The 17,393-nt window shown below is 44.2% G+C and overlaps 1 protein-coding gene across 5 annotated transcripts in view; it reads left to right on the forward strand.

Moving 5' to 3' along the window:
- The window catches only part of MTOR (mechanistic target of rapamycin kinase), a 126,187-nt gene that overhangs the window by 37,606 nt on the left and 71,188 nt on the right, over nucleotides 1-17,393 (forward strand). For 3 of the 5 annotated variants that reach the window (XM_082414044.1, XM_082414045.1, XM_082414046.1), the window contains exons 21-29: nucleotides 2,542-2,709; nucleotides 3,211-3,323; nucleotides 3,641-3,803; nucleotides 4,909-5,001; nucleotides 5,695-5,841; nucleotides 10,268-10,410; nucleotides 13,086-13,248; nucleotides 13,377-13,522; nucleotides 17,307-17,384. In XM_082414044.1, the coding sequence (XP_082270170.1) occupies nucleotides 2,542-2,709; nucleotides 3,211-3,323; nucleotides 3,641-3,803; nucleotides 4,909-5,001; nucleotides 5,695-5,841; nucleotides 10,268-10,410; nucleotides 13,086-13,248; nucleotides 13,377-13,522; nucleotides 17,307-17,384 (1,214 nt within the window). The remainder of the gene's footprint in view (nucleotides 1-2,541; nucleotides 2,710-3,210; nucleotides 3,324-3,640; nucleotides 3,804-4,908; nucleotides 5,002-5,694; nucleotides 5,842-10,267; nucleotides 10,411-13,085; nucleotides 13,249-13,376; nucleotides 13,523-17,306; nucleotides 17,385-17,393) is intronic. The other 2 variants (XM_082414047.1, XM_082414048.1) reach the window with 1 other exon arrangement.

Here is a 17,393-nt window from a genome sequence, read left to right on the forward strand (position 1 = left end):
GGCTCTGAGGAAGAAGGTGATGCTTTTCCCTGCTATCTTCAAAAGCATAAATGCCACCTTCTGACTGCAATAGTGTTGTGGGTTTTTTTAATACATAAATTTATTTATTTATTTATTTTTGGCTGCGTTGGGTCTTTGTTGCTGCTGTGCAAGCTCTCTCTAGTCGCAGCGAGCAGGGGCTACTCTTCATTGTGAAGCACGGGCTTCTCATTGCGGTGGCTTCTCTTGTTGCGGAGCATGGGCTCTAGGCACGACAGCTTCAGTAGTTGAGGCACGCGGGCTCAGTAGTTGTGGCACGTGGGCTCTAGCGCGCAGGCTCGTAGTTGTGGCACATGGGCTTAGTTGCTCCATGGCATGTGGGATCTTCCCGGACCAGGGCTCTAACCCGTGTCCCCTGCATTGGCAGGCGGATTCTTAACCACTGCACCACCAGGGAAGTCCCTGCAACAGTGTTTGAGAAGAGGCTCTCGTCGCAAATTTTATAACATGCTTTAAGTAGGTGCAGAGGACTCCCCACTGATGGCCGTATCGTTTTTCTGTATTGGGGGTGGGAGGCTGCTTCCTACTGTTCTCTATAATTTCAGTGTCTCTGCTGGGGGGATTGCTTTGCAGAGATGGCTGTGTCCTCAAAGAACTGGAAGACAGTTATTCCAGTCATTTCTGTTCTTCTACACCAGACCTTTGTAGTTAGCTTGGAAGAAGCAGCAGGACTAAAATGAAAGTGGCTGGCTTCAAAAATGGAACTTCCCCGAAAATGAGTCTCAGAACTGAAAAACTCCTATTTGTATAAATAAGTAAAAGCTGCTCTGTTCCCTGCCTCCTGCCACAGGGGCCTCTGTACAGGAAGAGTTAGGCAGGATGCTAAAGAGCCTGCGGGTGGTGGTAAGGGAGTTGGGGGTGGGGCGGGGAGGGAGGAAGCAGTGCCCTCGGGGGTTGAAGCTGAAGTAATCTGTGACTTATTCCCCAAAAATGACTTTCGACAAAACATATAGGAGTTTGAGGCTGGGAGCCTTACACCTGCAAAATACAGCTTTCATTTCCTCCAAGATAGAGAAGGTACCAACAGGGCTCTTCTTTGGCTCTTGATCCTGGGCATTTTAGTGAGCTACTCCGAGCCCAGGAAGAGCTCGGGGCTTTGTGAACAGTGATCCAGCCGATATCCCTGGGGAGGCTGCCCGGTGTCTTTGACTTAGAGAAAACCCCTTGGGAGGAGCCCCGATGACCCTGCCGTGGAAAGGTAGGCGGGCTTTCTCTAAAGAAGGCAGAGTGTGGTCCCAGTGAATGAACATCAGACAAACCACGGAGGCCATAAAATTTGTGGTGTTTCTTTGTCGAAGCTTTTTATCTAGAGAAAATAGCTTTTTCAAAGAGAATACCTCTCTCCAAGCAGAGAGAAAGAAAGTTTTACCAGCACCTTTTAGTATAGATTTTTTTAGAAATGTTTTTACTTTCTAAACTACTATGATTTAAGAACAATTTTTTCTAAATAAAAATACCTTAGGCTTCTTTTAAAGCCTTCCATCTGAGGAGTTATCTTTTTTTTTTTCCACTGACTTCTACTCTGAATTAAATGGGGGCCCAAGAGTATTAATAAGCATATGTTGCCATCATTAAGTCTCCTACTCTAGAGGTTTTAAAGAAGGCAGTAGGCCACTGTCTTTCTGAATTGATTTGAAATGACAGCTTTTCCTGGAGTGAGAGACTTGGACCAATTTGCCTTGTAGTACCAAGACAGGATCTGGAGCCAGTTGGCCAAGTTTTTATTTTAGTAATTTATGTGGAATATAATTAGATGAATGTAGAAAAATGCTCCTCTTGTGGCACTCTCCAGGCCTGAAAATGGTTTGGGACAGATGTCAGATGCTGTCGAGCAAAGTCTCAATCCAAAAGGGCAGGAAATCTTGTTAACACTGAAGTCACCCTCTGGCAGAGCCCAGGTGCTACCCAAAGTGGGACCACCCCTAGACGGCTGGAGAGCTCCTGGAGTGATGCAGGCCTGGTCGTTCGTTCATTCTGCCAGATGGGTTTGGGTGGCTGGAATATGCCAGGCGCTCTGCTAGATTCAGGGAGACAGAGAGGGATCGGAGGGTTTCTTGCCCTTAACCAGCCTACAGTCGAGTAGAGGGAAGGCGGCAAAGAAAATTAAGTATTACAGGTGCTAGAAGAGAGCAGAGCAGAGGGACCCACAGTGGATAATGGAAGGAGATAGGAACGCCTTCTTAGGCGAAGTGAGGCTTGAGCCAGGTCTGGAAAGACAGATGGGCTTAGCTGAGCAAGAGGTGGGATTCTAAGCCGAGAGCCGCATGACCAAAGCACGGAGGAGCCATGTAGCCTGGTGCTTTTGGGGAAATGCAGTTGAGTTGCTCACTGTGACTGACGTAGGAGACAGGGAGGCCTGGGGAGAGGGGGATAAGGAAGGAGTCCCATGGCACAGACCATGCTCACTGCATTTGTGCTTCGTTTTGGCTGTCTCAGTTCCTTGGTTCATATTTCAGCAGAAGGGCCCCCGACTTTTCTCCTCTGTCTCTTCCCTCTTTATAGGAATTCTGGGTCATGAACACCTCCATCCAGAGCACGATCATCCTTCTCATTGAGCAGATTGTGGTAGCTCTTGGGGGTGAATTTAAGCTCTACCTGCCCCAGCTGATCCCACACATGCTACGAGTCTTCATGCATGACAACAGCCCAGGCCGCATCGTCTCCATCAAGGTGAGTAACCCGGGACATCCTCTGGAGAGATTCCCAGAGTCCATCAGAGTCCCTGGATGGGCATCTAAGAGACCCTGTTCTGAGTGACAGGGGTATGCTCGGTCCATGACGCTGACTCTAAAGAATACTGTAGTACCTGATGCGTGCAGTGTACAGTTTACAGGATGTTTCTAATCCTCTCTTGATTATCCTTATGTTTTGTCTCTTTTAATGGATTATTCTTGGTAAATATTTTATTTAGCATACCAGTTTTCTCTATTATCCAGCAACTTATTCCTTACCAGTTGAAATAAGTTCAGAGAAAGTGAAGTAACATATAAGTGAAATAAAATGACGGGGAAAAGTGCTACCAAGAGAATGTAATTCAGAGCCATTTAATAAAGGCTTTTCAGAGTCCCCAAAGAATTTTGAATTATCCATACCACTGCCGCCCTTCAGGTACTTAGATACTTGATACCTGACTGTATTTGTTCATCGCCGTGCCTTTACTCCTTTTTGCAGTTGCTTGCTGCAATCCAGCTGTTTGGCGCCAACCTGGATGACTATCTGCATTTGTTATTGCCCCCTATCGTGAAGTTGTTTGATGCCCCTGAAGTTCCATTGCCATCTCGAAAGTGAGCACCTACCCTTTAGGACTAACAGTTATCAAGCTTTTAATGTTTTGTTGAAAATGCCCTTTTCTTAAGTCCCCAGGCCATCTTTCTATTTTTTTGTTACTTCAACTCTCATTAGTTTAGTCCAGATAAGTACCAGGTTTATGGAAATCTTCACTGTCCGCATCCCACAGGAATATGTGTTAGATCTCTGTACCCAAAATAATGTCAGAAGCCATTCCTTCCCGTTGGGTGCTGATTGTTAAGGTAGCCCTCAGCCACTTCTCTTACTCTTGGGCTGTGTGTTAGCAATTACTGTATGTCAGCGATTGTTGTAGGGCAGCGTTAGAGACAGTGGACCGCCTGACGGAGTCCCTGGATTTCACTGACTATGCCTCTCGGATCATTCACCCGATTGTGCGAACGCTGGACCAGAGCCCAGAACTCCGTCCCACAGCCATGGACACGTTGTCCTCACTCGTGTTTCAGCTGGGGAAGAAGGTGAGGCAGGAGTCCTCGACACGCGCGCTCTTCTGCCTTTGCAGACTCCTCCACTTGTTAGTCTGTAGGCCTCAGTCACTGACAAAGAGCTAGGAATTGTTTGTGCCTTTTTTTCCTTCTTTATTCAGCAAGTATTTATTGAGCCACCTATGTGGGCTGAGTGCTGTTCTGGGGATAACGCTGTAAACAGAATGACGTCCTTGTTCTCACTGAGCTTACGTTCCAATGAAGCAAAGCTACGAGACATAATTTATCTCATAAGAGGAATGGGAGGGAGTAGGGAGAGATGCTGTTTCTTTAGAGGCAGACCTCTCTGATAAGGTAACATTTCAGCAGAAACCTAAATAAAGGAAAGGCCCAACGCCAGGGAGCTGGCTGCAGGCAGAAGGATTAGCAAAGGCAAAGGTGCGAGATGGCAGTGTGCTTGAAGGGTGGGGGCAGCAGGAGAGCGGTGACTTCAGGGGAGGGAGCCAGGGGGAAAGTACTTGGAAAAGGTCATAGAGAGAACCTTGTAAAGGCTGTGCTGGCGGTAGGCATGGAAGCTAGGTATTGTGGCCAGTGGTTCTCAGATTGTGATCCCCGGACAAGTAGCATTAGCATCTACTTAGCTGGGCGCTCCTTAGAACTGCAGATTTTCATGCCTCACCCCAGACCTACCAAGCCAGCAATTCTGACCGTGGAGCCCAGCAATCTCTGGTTTCATATGCCTTCCAGGTGGTTCTGATGCCCACTAAAATTTGCACATCGCTGTTGTAGGCCATTATAGTTGGCTTTCAGTCTGAGCAAGACTAGAATTCTTTGGAGATTTTGAGCACAGGAATACTGTGATCTGACCTAACATTTTTCAGTGATCATTCTCAGTGCTGTGTGGAAGAATAGACTGGGCCAAGAGGGGAAGCAGAGAGACCATTAAAATAAGAGGCTGTTGCAGTGACACAGATGGAAGGTGATGGGGATGAGGATCATAGCACAAGGGGTAAAAAGTACCACAGAGCTAGTCCCAAACCCAGAAGTAGTAGCTGCAATGTGGTAGGGGTAATATTCTTTTTTATATTTCCCACTCTCCAAAGTAATGGTTTCTGATCTGCTTCCTCTCTTGTTATAGTACCAAATTTTCATTCCAATGGTAAATAAAGTTCTGGTGCGACACCGAATCAACCATCAGCGCTACGATGTCCTCATCTGCAGGATTGTCAAGGTGAGCTGTGCTTTGTTTCTATTTCCAAGTCCCGCATTGTCTTTCTCAATTGGTATTCTTGTAATCTTAGCAGTGGGGGTATATCTAGCTTTTTAGCTCTGAACTGGAGAGTGGCAAACTTTTTCTGTCAAGATAGTAAATTTTTTCAGCTTTGTAGGCCATGTGGTCTCTGATGAAACTACTCAGCTCTGCCACTGCAGCCTGTAAGCAGCCATATGCATGTGTAAACGAATGAGCCTGATGCGTTGCAGTAAAACTTTATTTATGGACACCAGAATATGATTCTCTAACAATTTTCACGTGTTGCAGAATATCAGTCTTCTTTCAATTTTTTTTCAATCATTAAAAAATGCAAAAACCATCCTTGGCTCTCAGGTCCTACAAAAACAGGCAGCAGCTCCTTGCCGGCCCAGCTCTGTGTCACGTTTATGGCTCACGGCTGTCTCACATTTGCCAGTTGCACGCTCATACTACTAAGTCAGTGCTTGCCAGTGGCCAGGAGTGACCAACACAGACTGGTCTCAGTGCGGAATACAGCCCACCTGTGATTCGTTCTGTCCCTATGTGGAATCTTCACCTAAATCCTGGCTCTTCCAGAAGGTGTGACCCTCCCAAGGTTTAAGGATGTTTTCTAAACTAAACTGGGAGCGGCTTGTGGAGTTGCAGGGCGGTTCTCTAAATCTCTGGTTGCAGGGATACACCCTTGCTGATGAAGAAGAGGACCCTTTGATTTACCAGCATCGAATGCTGCGGAGTGGCCAAGGGGATGCCTTGGCTAGCGGACCAGTGGAAACGGGACCCATGAAGAAACTGCACGTCAGCACCATCAACCTCCAAAAGGCAGGTCCATCGTTTCCGGCGGGGGGCTTGGAAAGGAGAGCCCCTGCTCTTCTCTCTTGTTCAAAACTTTCAGCTCTTGCTGTCTTCTGTTTAAAACAACCAAAAACCAAGCATCTTTCTGAAAATCTAGATACCACCAACTTAGGTCATTTTGTTTTTTCTCCAAGTATCTGAATTATACAATTTTTTAATAGAAGGAAAATAAAGAACAAGGTGTCCTTTTGTGTCCCCTTGGAGCTTTGACAGTGGAATGCATTGTTGCAAATAGCGTTCTCATTTTTTACATGAACAGAACACAACCAGTGAGCCTCTTAGTTAGCACTGAGCCTGATGCAGGCTCTTTAAAGCAGTGCTTCTCAAACTTCTCAGACTCATTGGGCTTACCACATGCTGGGGAGCTTGTTGTTAAAATGCTTGTTCTGATTCAGGCCCAAGCTCAGGCCTTGATAGTCTCCATTTCTGACAAGCTCCCAAGTAATGCCAATGCCAGTGGTCCACGGACCACACTTTGAGTAGCAAGGTTTTAGATCTCTGCAGATCAGTACTGGATTCTCTATGCTGACCAAAGCCTGGGATATAACCAGCTTCTCATCATGTATGCCACCAGCTATGCACTTAAAAACAGGCAGTTTCAAAGCATCTCTAAACAGAGTAATCATATACTTCACTGACTTTTAAATAAATATACCAGGTTGCTTATTTTCCACATTTTGCATTAGTCTTTAGTACTTCTAGTGACTGTAAGCAGCTCCCAGTTTGAATTTCAATGTGGTAGTTTTCTTTATTAGCAGCTGATGCAACACAGCTGCATTTCGTGTATAGCAGCAGATAGAGGTAAAGAACTGGGCAGGGCTGGGTCCTAGTTGACTTGGTGTCTTCTTTTGGCCAAGCCCATAACGATTTGCACACAGAGCTGTGTGCGTGTGCTCACCCACAGCTTTGAAACACTGGCCTGTACTCCTGACATCAGTCTTCACCCACACAGACAGCTGCAAAGTGACCACTACTGAGAAACGTTTGATGGTTTAAGATGAAAGTGGTCAAATACCCCTGGGTCATGAGTGATGCTGCTCTGCCTCTGTGTGTTTTGTAACTGCTAGTCCAAGACTTCAGGAGGAGAAAGGGCATCGACACCTGGCATTCCCAAGCAGTTGTTGAGGCCACCGTGCCGACACCTCACATTTGAGGGAGGGGCCAGACAAGGAGGCCAGGTGCACGTTCCCACCCAGATGTTTTCAGCCTGCCTAGGTTCAGAATGTCCTTCCAACCAGGCAGCTGTCCACTCAGCTTTAGGGCTTTGTTCTCTCTATTTTAGGAAATTCCCCAGCGGTCTAGTTTGCTTCCAGAAAGTTTTGCTTTCTACCCAGGACTTGGAAAAATAAGCATAACCTTTGCCAAACAGAAAAAAGAATCTCAGTCTGTCTCACCTGAGAGAACAGATCAAGTTAAAAAACCCTAAGCAAAGCTCTCCACAGCTGACTGTCAGATCCATTTCATCGAAAAGTAAATTGCGCTTCTACATATTCATGTGATGATAATTAGGGATTGGTATATTTGTCAGTTTTAACCAGCTTTCAGAATAATAATTTGCCACCTCGGTCACCTTTCTGTTGGCTATGCTAATAGAGGATTTACGTAGTACAGAAAACATACAAACCATTTATGTGTACCTCTAGGATGCCTTCCAAGATTCTCAGCAGCTTTCCTGTCTCATGATAATCTATTCGGGCTTACCTTCTAAATGAATAAGCTGGCGTTCCATCAGCGTGCAGCAGTGTAACCAGATGAGGCAGTCAGTGGCGGGTGGGTGAGGAGAGGAAACTGGCTGGAGTTTCAACAGTTACTGTAGAACCCAGAGAATTGAGAGTTGATTATGTTTTAAATTACAGAGCAGTGGGGAAAGGCCCAGGTGAGGGACATATCCTGTTTGATAGATTGTGCAGTTGTTCCTTAAGCTGAAATTTTTTGAAGAGCCTTTTGCTACCATTTATCAAATGGTACCAATGTTAATGATAGCACTAACCACCACCAACATTTGTTGAGCGCTTCCCATGTGTCAGGCACTGTTGTGAGCACTTTACATGTATTGACGCATTTAATCTTCACAGTAACCCTATAAGTTTGACGCTGTCATTAGTGTCCCCCTTTTATGGATGTGGACATTGAGGCACTGAAAGGTTAAGTAATTGGCCCAATGTCAACCAGTAGATGGTGGAGCCAGGATCTGATCCAGGTATGACTCCAGAGACCAGTCTCTTAACCGCTGTGTTGCATTGCCTTTGCCTTACCCAAGCTCAACCTCATATCATTAGAGGGCAAAAGACGTTAGTAATGCTTCCTTGTATGTGTCTGACTTCTAAATGCCTTGTAATACAGTGCCGGTATCCAGAGACTCGCTGTGTAGGAAGGAATCCAGAAATCTGTGGATCGAAAAGGACTTGATGTTCCCATTTCGTTCAACAGAACAAGGTCTAAAAGTCTTTGGTATCTTCTTCTAGTTCAGGGGTTCTCATTGTATGGGGAGTGAGAATCCGTCACATAAATTTTTAATTTGTCTCTCGTAGTATCTCTACTTCAGTTTTTGACAAAAAATATTAGTTTATGTAATGTTACTCCTTGGTAACTCATCAAAAGCTATAGCAAATCTCCATTTATCCCAGGGAGGTGATGGGTTGAGTCATTGATGGTCAGGTGGTGTAGCACATGGGTGTCTCTTTCACACCCTGGACTACTTCACTTGAGAACTTCTGCTTTAACTTATCTGATTTCCCTATTTAAAGAGGATTGACATGTCTGTTCTGCCAGAAAAATCTTTTAAGAATATATTTTAAAAGTTAGGGATTTAGTAGTTAGGGCTAAGCCAATTCAACGAGGTGTCATTTTGATAATACGAGCCACCATGTTTTGCTCGTCTGTTCCAGCTAGGCCCTTTAGCTGCATTATCCCTAAATGAGGAAGATTAAGACTCAGACAGCAGTGTACAAGTAATTTGCCCAGAGTCGCTACAGCAGGTGAGTGGCAGGGCCAGGGTTCCAGCCAGGTGTTTCTAACTTCAGAGTAGCAGGCACTCAGCGTAAAGCACTGACTTGTGCTGAGAGCACTGTGCTAAATCCGTTACACATATTAACTTAGTTAATCTTTTTTTTTTTTTAAATCTTGGCCATGCTGTGTGGCATGCGGGATCTTAGTTCCCTGACCAGGGATTGAACCTGTGCCCCATGCAGTGGAAGCATGGAGCCTTAACCACTGGACTGCCAGGGAGGTCTCTAACTTAGTTAATTAATCCTTAAAACACCCTCTGGGGGCTTCCCTGGTGGTGCAGTGGTTAAGAATCCGCCTGCCAATGCAGGGACACAGGTTCAAGCCCTGGTCCAGGAAGATCCCACATGCCGCGGAGCAACTAAGCGCATGCGCCACAACTATTGAGCCTGCGCTCTAGAGCCCGTGTGCCACAGCTACTGAAGCCCACACGCCTAGAGCCTGTGCTCCGCAACAAGAGAAGCCACCGCAATGAGAAGCCCGCGCACCACAGCGAAGAGTAGCCCCCGCTCACTGCAACTAGAGAAAGCTCGCGCGCAGCAACAAAGACCCAACTCAGCCATAAATTAACTAATTAATTTAAAAAAGAACACACCCTCTGATGTGGGGACTATTATCCACACTTTACAGATGAGGAAACTGAGGCACAGGGAAGTTAAGTAACTTGCCCAAGATCAGACACCCAATATGTTACATACCTGGGATTTGAACTCCAGCCACTGAGCTCCACAGAGTGTGGCTGCTGACCACTCCCCTTTACTGCCCAGCTCCAGGGCCTGAATCTTTCCATCCACCTCCCTAAGCTGCCCCTGCTAGGACCTCTTGGTGCCTGGAGAGCTCAGAGTTTTGAGGAAAGTTGGAGGGGATAAACTGCAAAGTAAAAATTCAATCTGTTCAACTCCTTTTGTCTCATTCCACCATACTGCCGTGTACTCTGGGCTCAGTGCTCACCTGATGGTCACACTATTGAGGATGGTGTCAACCTGAGCATTTCCCCTCTCCCTGTGTGACTCTGCTGCAAGATGAGCCAGTGTCCCACTGCAGGGTGTCCCGGGCCCCTCACACACTGCTGGAGGCCATTCGGCTTTGTTGGATGCATTCTGAGTGTGACGGTCCCCATCCACTCTGGGGCTGTAGAGGTCTCTGCTTTGCAGATAGAGTCCAGCGCAAATGAGGTGTAAAACAGGCTTTCTTTATATTATGAGAGTTTGCTGCTTTTGTTTTATGGCTTTAAATATTACTCTTTTGTATTTGTGCTCGGGGAATTTTATCATGTGAGGTATAATTTTATAAATCAAAGAAGTGGAATAATCATTAGCTAGGCAAGGGCTCTTTACAATTGGCCCTTACAGTTGATGGTTTTCCTTTGTCGCCTGTGGCATGATAGGCCTGGGGAGCTGCCAGAAGGGTCTCCAAAGATGACTGGTTGGAATGGCTGAGGCGGCTGAGCCTGGAGCTGCTGAAGGACTCCTCATCACCCTCCCTGCGCTCCTGCTGGGCCCTGGCACAGGCCTACAACCCGATGGCCAGGTATGGTGTGTCAGGGCTCCCTTCCTCCCAGCTTCAGATTGGGATCAAGAGGATCAGCACGTAGAAAATGTTGTATAAGAATTAGTTTTTATTAGCAGTAATAGTAAAAGGGTTTTTTAACTTTGTTAACCTCTGAGGGAAAAGATAAAAAGGCAAATTGAACAAGCTCTTATTATAGGAAAAACATCCATCTTAACCTTGCTAGTATACCTTTCCTTAGTAGATCTAGGTCCAAAACTTTAATTACAAAGTCATTTAACTCTGAAAACAACTATGTAATAGCTTAACATAACCTGTTTTCCAATAATAGTGATACTCCAGTTATTTATTGCTGCATTACAAATACCCCAAGACTTAGTGGTCTAAAACAACAGCAGTCTAAAATTACTTATTTTAGTCACAAATCTGCAATTTGGGCAGGACTTGTGGGAACAGCTTGTCTCTGCCCCACACAGTGTCAGGGGTGTTTGTCCAGGGGCTAGAAGATCCACTTCCAAGATGGCTCATCCGTATGTCTGGTAAGTTGGGGCTGACTATCGGCTGGAAGTTCAGCCCTGGCCAGGGGCCCTGGTTCCTCTCCACGTGGATTGCCCTATGGATTGCTCAGCCTTCCTCACAGGATGCTGGCTGGGTTCAAGAGTGAGTGTCCCCAGGGGAACGAGGCAGACGTGCATGGTGCTTGTGTGACCTAGTCTTGGAGGTCACATAGTGTTACTTCTGTCCCACTGCGTTGTTGAAGGCAGTCACAAAGGCCTACTCGGGCTCAAGGGGAGGAGACGTGGATGCCACCTTTTTACAGGGGAGTGGAAAGATCCTAGAAGAGCATATGGAACAGGAGCTAGTGCTGCAGCCATCTTCGGAAAATAGAATTTGCCATAAAAAATACTACGAACCTGTAACAGTGAATCTTGGTCATTGAAAATTTGGTTTATAAAAAATTTTAATGCATGTAAAAGATTCATAGTATGATGTAAGTGCATAAAATGGAATACAAAATGGTATAAATGTGTGATTTCAACTATTAAAAGTATATGTACATAGGAAAAAGATCAGAAAGTAATACAATAATGATTATCTCTAAGTAGGAGGATTTAAGGAGCAGTTCTTTTCTTTTTTATTCTTTTCCTTATTTTCTAAATTTTTCTACAATGGACAGTTCTTATTTATAATGAGGCATTAAAAGGTGATTTAATTAACAATCCTTTTCATTAGCAAGAAGCAAAAAATGAGGTGTTCCATTTCACTTTCATCAGCACAGCTGGTTTGCTATTTGGAGTGTATTTAGCAAGAATAGCGACGGTCCCTGAGGCTGTTGCTTGGATGCCATGATTTAGTTCATCTGATTTCTTTCAAATATTTTATAATGCTTAAAAATCATTCCTAGGACTTCTCTGTTTCCATAGTGTGCAGATTTCACATGCTCGGCTACTGTAGCGTACCTCTCATCTGCTCCAAGTCCCTTTTGGGCACACTGTCATCCAAAAGAGGCTTGTGATAAAAATACACATATGTGTCTATCCCCTTAGTGCCAAGTATGTTCATTTGGGAGCCAGCGTGGCCTTGGACCTAGATCAGAAAGCTTACTTCTTAATTTACACAGGGTTTCTTTCGGTCTTCATGTTATCCTTTGAATTTCAAATTTTGTTTTCTTCCATCAGATTCCAAAATTATATATACATCGATCTGACGTAACCTTTTAAAATATGTAATGAAAAGTAGATGTATAAGCATCAGATGCTTTACCCCATACATTATCCAGGCATATCCTGTAGTTTCCAACTCCCCTCTCCACACATTCACCAAAAGAAGAGGGGGGTAGGATTAAAATTCAGATGTCAGGGGTAGCAAATATATTCACCCAAGTGGTGCTGTAGTGATTTTAAATAGTTGTAGTGATCCTAGAAATGATACCTGTGCTTCCAGGTCTTCCCAAGGCCCCAGCTGTTAGAGGTTTGGCTAAGAGAATCTTTTAAGACTTATGGATTTGGATTCTATTTTCTAATACTGCTAGTTTCTTAAGTTCTGTTGTCATTTTGTTTATGACCATCCTACTAAAGGTTCTGCTTGTATTTTGAAAAGCAATAGCAGATGCTGCCTTTGCCACTTCTGATCTTAGGACTTTGGACATTGCCTGAGAAGAAACATCCCAAGAATCATTTGAAGATTATTGTTTTCTGAATCTGTTATGTCAACTGCTATGTTAGAAGTCCCTTTCTGTTCATGCCCTCCAATGAAGAGAAGTGATGCAACCACTGTGGAGACAAGTTGCTTTTCTCTGCTCTTCTTTCTCCCCACGCACCCCGCCCCGCCCCCTCCCCCAGTCCCCTGTACCCCCCACGCACCCCACCCCGCCCCCTCCCCCAGTCCCCTGTACCTGCGCTGTAAAATACAAGTCACTAGCCACGTGTGCTTCTTTTAACTTAATTAAAATTAACTGAAACTTAAAATGCAGTTCCTTAGTCACACTGATCAAAGTTCAAGTGTTCATTGACCAATGGCTACCATATTGGACAGGGAAGATATAGACCATTTCCAGCAAGTTCTTTTGGACAGCTCTGGCCTGTATAACCATAATCAGTGATGCCGGGAGTAGATTGATAGGTGTGACTCTGTGGCACCAGGCAGAGGCAGGAGAGGCATTTCCAACATTTGTCTCCACTCCTGTCTGCCTTCAGGGATCTCTTTAACGCTGCGTTTGTGTCCTGCTGGTCTGAGCTGAATGAAGACCAGCAGGATGAGCTCATCAGAAGCATCGAGCTGGCCCTCACCTCCCAGGACATCGCTGAAGTCACACAAACCCTCTTAAACTTGGCTGAATTCATGGAACACAGTGACAAGGTGAGACTTTGCCCAATTGTCCAGATGGAGCCTGACAGGGAACCAGGTGGTGAGAGGGGAGAAGCGCCCACTCTTGCTTGTGCCCCGTCTGCCATTTTCCTGTGCTGTGGGGTTCTGCTTTTCTCCAGGGCCCCCTGCCATTGAGAGATGACAATGGCATTGTTCTGCTGGGTGAGAGGGCTGCCAAGTGCCGAGCATATGCCAAAGCGCTACACTACAAAGAACTGGAGTTCCAGAAAGGTCCCACCCCTGCCATCCTAGAGTCTCTCATCAGGTAGGCCATAAACCCTTTTTAATTGCTGCCTTCATCTAAAATGACCTCTCTTCTCCCACTGCCTGGTGACAGTTCACTAGAGGCACTTGGAGACCTCTGCTCTGTGAAATCTGCCATCAGGCCTGGCCAGCATGTTTAAATGAGATGTGGTTGCAGATGGCTCTCCCCAGTATTCTAGCCAGAAGTGTCATTTCTGTTGACCCTTAGCACCTGGGCTTCTGTTGTTTGCCAACCTGTGCTTACTTGTCCCAATGAAATTAGCCTAGAAGCAGTTCTGTGGACAGAGCAGCCTAGGAAAGATAGATTTTACGACCGGGTTAGATCGCGATCTCTGGCTTGGGACTAGGAGCTGGATTCTGTGCCTCAAAGACCACCCAAGGGCAGGGTGGGTTTTTATTGGCTAAATATGTTGGTGCCTGAGTCTTCCTCCTTGGAGTTCTATGAATGTAAAAGACAGAGTCTGAAATTCAGTGGTCTTTTCCCCTCATTTGCTTATGTTCTCTCATAAGATGGTTTTGAGTCTTCTGGGTATGGAAAAAAATAGGTTGTTTAATAAATTTTTTGCTGTTATGAAATTACAAGCAGCCTTAAATGTTAGCTCCACAGCTCCTAGAGAACTGTTCACTTCCCCTAATGATCATCAGAGAATATTAACTTCAGGATCTAATTATCTTCATGTAAATGCTAACATGGTTGATTATTTCACTACAGATAGTTTAGGAAAAATCACCCAGCTAGTAAGTACCTCCACTGTGGCTGAAACAGCCTGCTGTGTGTGGTGCTTCCTTCATTTGAAAGGATAATCAAATAACCAAGTTCTCTGCTAGCTCTGCTTTTGAGTAGATGCTAAAAAGTGTTCCTTTAAACACTTTAAAAAGTGACCAAAAAGATAGAAATAGAATCGTTTTTGCCCAAATAAATTGGACTTTGAATGTCGATTTCTAAAATACCACATATGGTGACATTTTTTTTTTGACATTAACCTTGTCACAAAAAGTTTATACTTCAGTTATTCAATCGTGTATCTATAAAAGTATGAGTAAATTTCAGCAACTATAGGTTTTGATTAATGTAATACAGATGTTTTGTCCCTGCCAACTTTATTGAGGAGTAATTGACAAATATAATTGTATATATTTAAAATGTACAGCATGATGATTTGATATGCATTATGGAATGATTACTGAGATCAAGGTATTTAACACATCCATCACCTCTCATGGTTAACTCTTTTTTGTGTGTGTGTGGTGAGAATGCTTAAGATCTACTCTCGGCAAATTTCAAATATACAAAACTATATTATTAGCTATAGTTGCTATGCTGTGCATTAGATACTCAGAACTTACTCATCTTACAACTGAAAGTTTATACCCTTTCACCTACATCTCCCCGCTTCCCCATTCTCCCATCCCCTGGCAACCACCATTCTATTCTGTTTTTATGAAATCAGCTTTTTAAAAAATGATTCCACATATAAGTGATACTATACAGTATTTGTCTTTCTCTGTCTTAATTTACTTAGCATAATGCCCTCTAGATTCATCCATGTTGTCACAAATGGTAGAATTTCCTTCTTTATGGCTGAATAATATTCCATTATGTGTATATTATATGTGTGTGTATGTACATATATATATACACACATAATATATATATACATAAACTATATTTCACATTTTCTTTATCCATTCATCTTTTGAAGGACATTTTAGGTTGTTTCCATATCTTGGCTATTGTGAATAATACTGCAGTGAACATGGGAGTACAGATATCTCTCTGAGATAGTGATTTTGTTTCCTTTGAATATATATCCAGAAATGGAATTGCTGGCTCGCATGGTACTTCTGTTTTCAATGTCTTGAGGAACCACCAGACTGGTATAGTGGTGTAGTAGCTGTACCACTTTACATTCCCACCAGCAGTGCACAAGGGCTCCCTTTTCTCCACTTCCTTGCCAACCCTTATTATGTCTTGTCTTTTTAATAATCGTCATCCTGCCAGGCGTGAGGTGATACCTCATTGTGGCCGTGCTTTGCGTTTCCCTGAGGATCAGTGGTGTCGGGCACCCGGTCACGTACCCATTGGCCAGTTGGATGTCTTCTTCAGAAAAATGGACTGTTTAGGTTCTTGGCCCATTTTTGAATTGGATTATTTGCTTTTTTGCTCTTCAGTTGTGTAAGTTCTTTATATATTTTAGATACTAATCCTGGGTTATGGTTTACAGATATTTTTCTCCCATTCTGTAGATTGTCTTTTCAATTTATTGATCGTTTTCCTTTGCTGTGCAGAAGCTTTTTAGTTTGAGGTAATCCCACTTAATTTATTTTAGCTTTAGTTGCCTAGAGCCTCAATTTTCTTTAGTTGTGGGATGTATAGCTGATGAGAGAAAATTATTAGCTACTTCTGCCCTAGGCATCTTGTGCTCTTCCTTCTCTTCATCCCCTAACCCCCAATCTTTTTCTTCTCTCTCCAAGCAGTACTGTGCTGGCCCATGAGCATCTCAGATCCCCTGCCTGCCTTAGGAAGTTTCTGTCTGACTGCCTGTCCCATGGGAAGCCCTACTCCAGTGTACTTCTCCTCTACTCACTTTACTTCTTTGAAAATCCTGAGGGTCTTGTTTTTAAGGTTAAGTAGGTTCCCAACAATCAAAGGACTATAGGTACAGTAGAAAATAGTGAGTTCGAGAATTATGCTTACCTTACACTGACTAGTTCAAGTGAATGGTCCTTTTTGACAAGGAAAAATTGCTTCCTGAAGGTCAAAATTATTTGACATCTGTTATGACTAAAGATGTTTCTTTTCCCTCTGCGTATATGTAAGTTTGCTCAAGTAGAAAGTAGGAGTGTTGGTTTGCAAAGTGTTTTGAAGCCAGGTGGTGGCGCTGGCCGCTGTGGCGTTGGGTGGAGGTCAGACAGAGTCTGACCTCTTCCAGTGGATGCTGCTGCCCTTTTTGTCCCTCGCTTTTTCATCTTTGGCTTCCTGCTCCTCCCTTGGTTTCCCTGAAGACTGCAACACACTCAGAGTCTCTTTCTCACGGCTCACTCTCTGATTTTTCACTTAAAACTTTCCACCGTGCTCTCAGTGGTAATAGTAATAATTTTAAAAGGAACGAGGTTTAAAAGAGTTTATTGTAGAAGGAAGAAAAAACTTTGAATGTTTAAAACAAACTACAATATTGTATTTCTACAAAGCAAAATGCTTATATACAGCATGAATTATTTCTTAACCATAGTGCCATTTACCTTCCTGCTTCAGCCATTTTTTATAGATGAGATAAAAGAGGAAGCTCTTTGAGCCCTTTTCTTACAAAGTAAATAAAAATAGACATTATCTGTATTGACTGTGAATATTTTAAGGCAGTTTTTTGCAAGCGTCCACAGGGACTTATCTTCCCCTCCTGCTGGAGCTCCTGCCACCTCTGGACCCACTTCCTGCCTCTCAGTGCTGGGCCCTGATCGAGGCCGAGCAGGGGAGGTGCTCAGAGGCCAATTGCAAGGCCCAGAGCCCTGGAGTTTCCTCCGGTCAATTCCAGCCTGGGTCCGTTCACCTCCAGCAGAAAAATGTTTGTCTTTAAAAAAAAAATTGTGTAGACTGAAGATAATTTCATTGGATTTAAAAGCAGAAACTCCTCTCCTCCACCACCCTCCTCACTCCTTTCTCTAACACCCAAGAGAATCAAAATAATCTGGTCCTTTTTAGCAAAGGGATTTATTTTCTGCCCTCACATAAGCTAGGCCTTAAGGAAAATGGTTAAAGTGAGCTCACAATTATTTTTCTTTCACAGAAAAATCCTGTGGAAAAGAAGCTGCTGCTATGTCAGGGATCACAGGCAGACAGCCCACTCAGGCCAGCCCCCTGAGAAGTATGTGTC

Source organism: Balaenoptera physalus, assembly GCF_965194825.1.
Source record: "Balaenoptera physalus genome assembly, chromosome: 1".
In the NCBI taxonomy this organism is placed as follows: domain Eukaryota; kingdom Metazoa; phylum Chordata; class Mammalia; order Artiodactyla; family Balaenopteridae; genus Balaenoptera; species Balaenoptera physalus.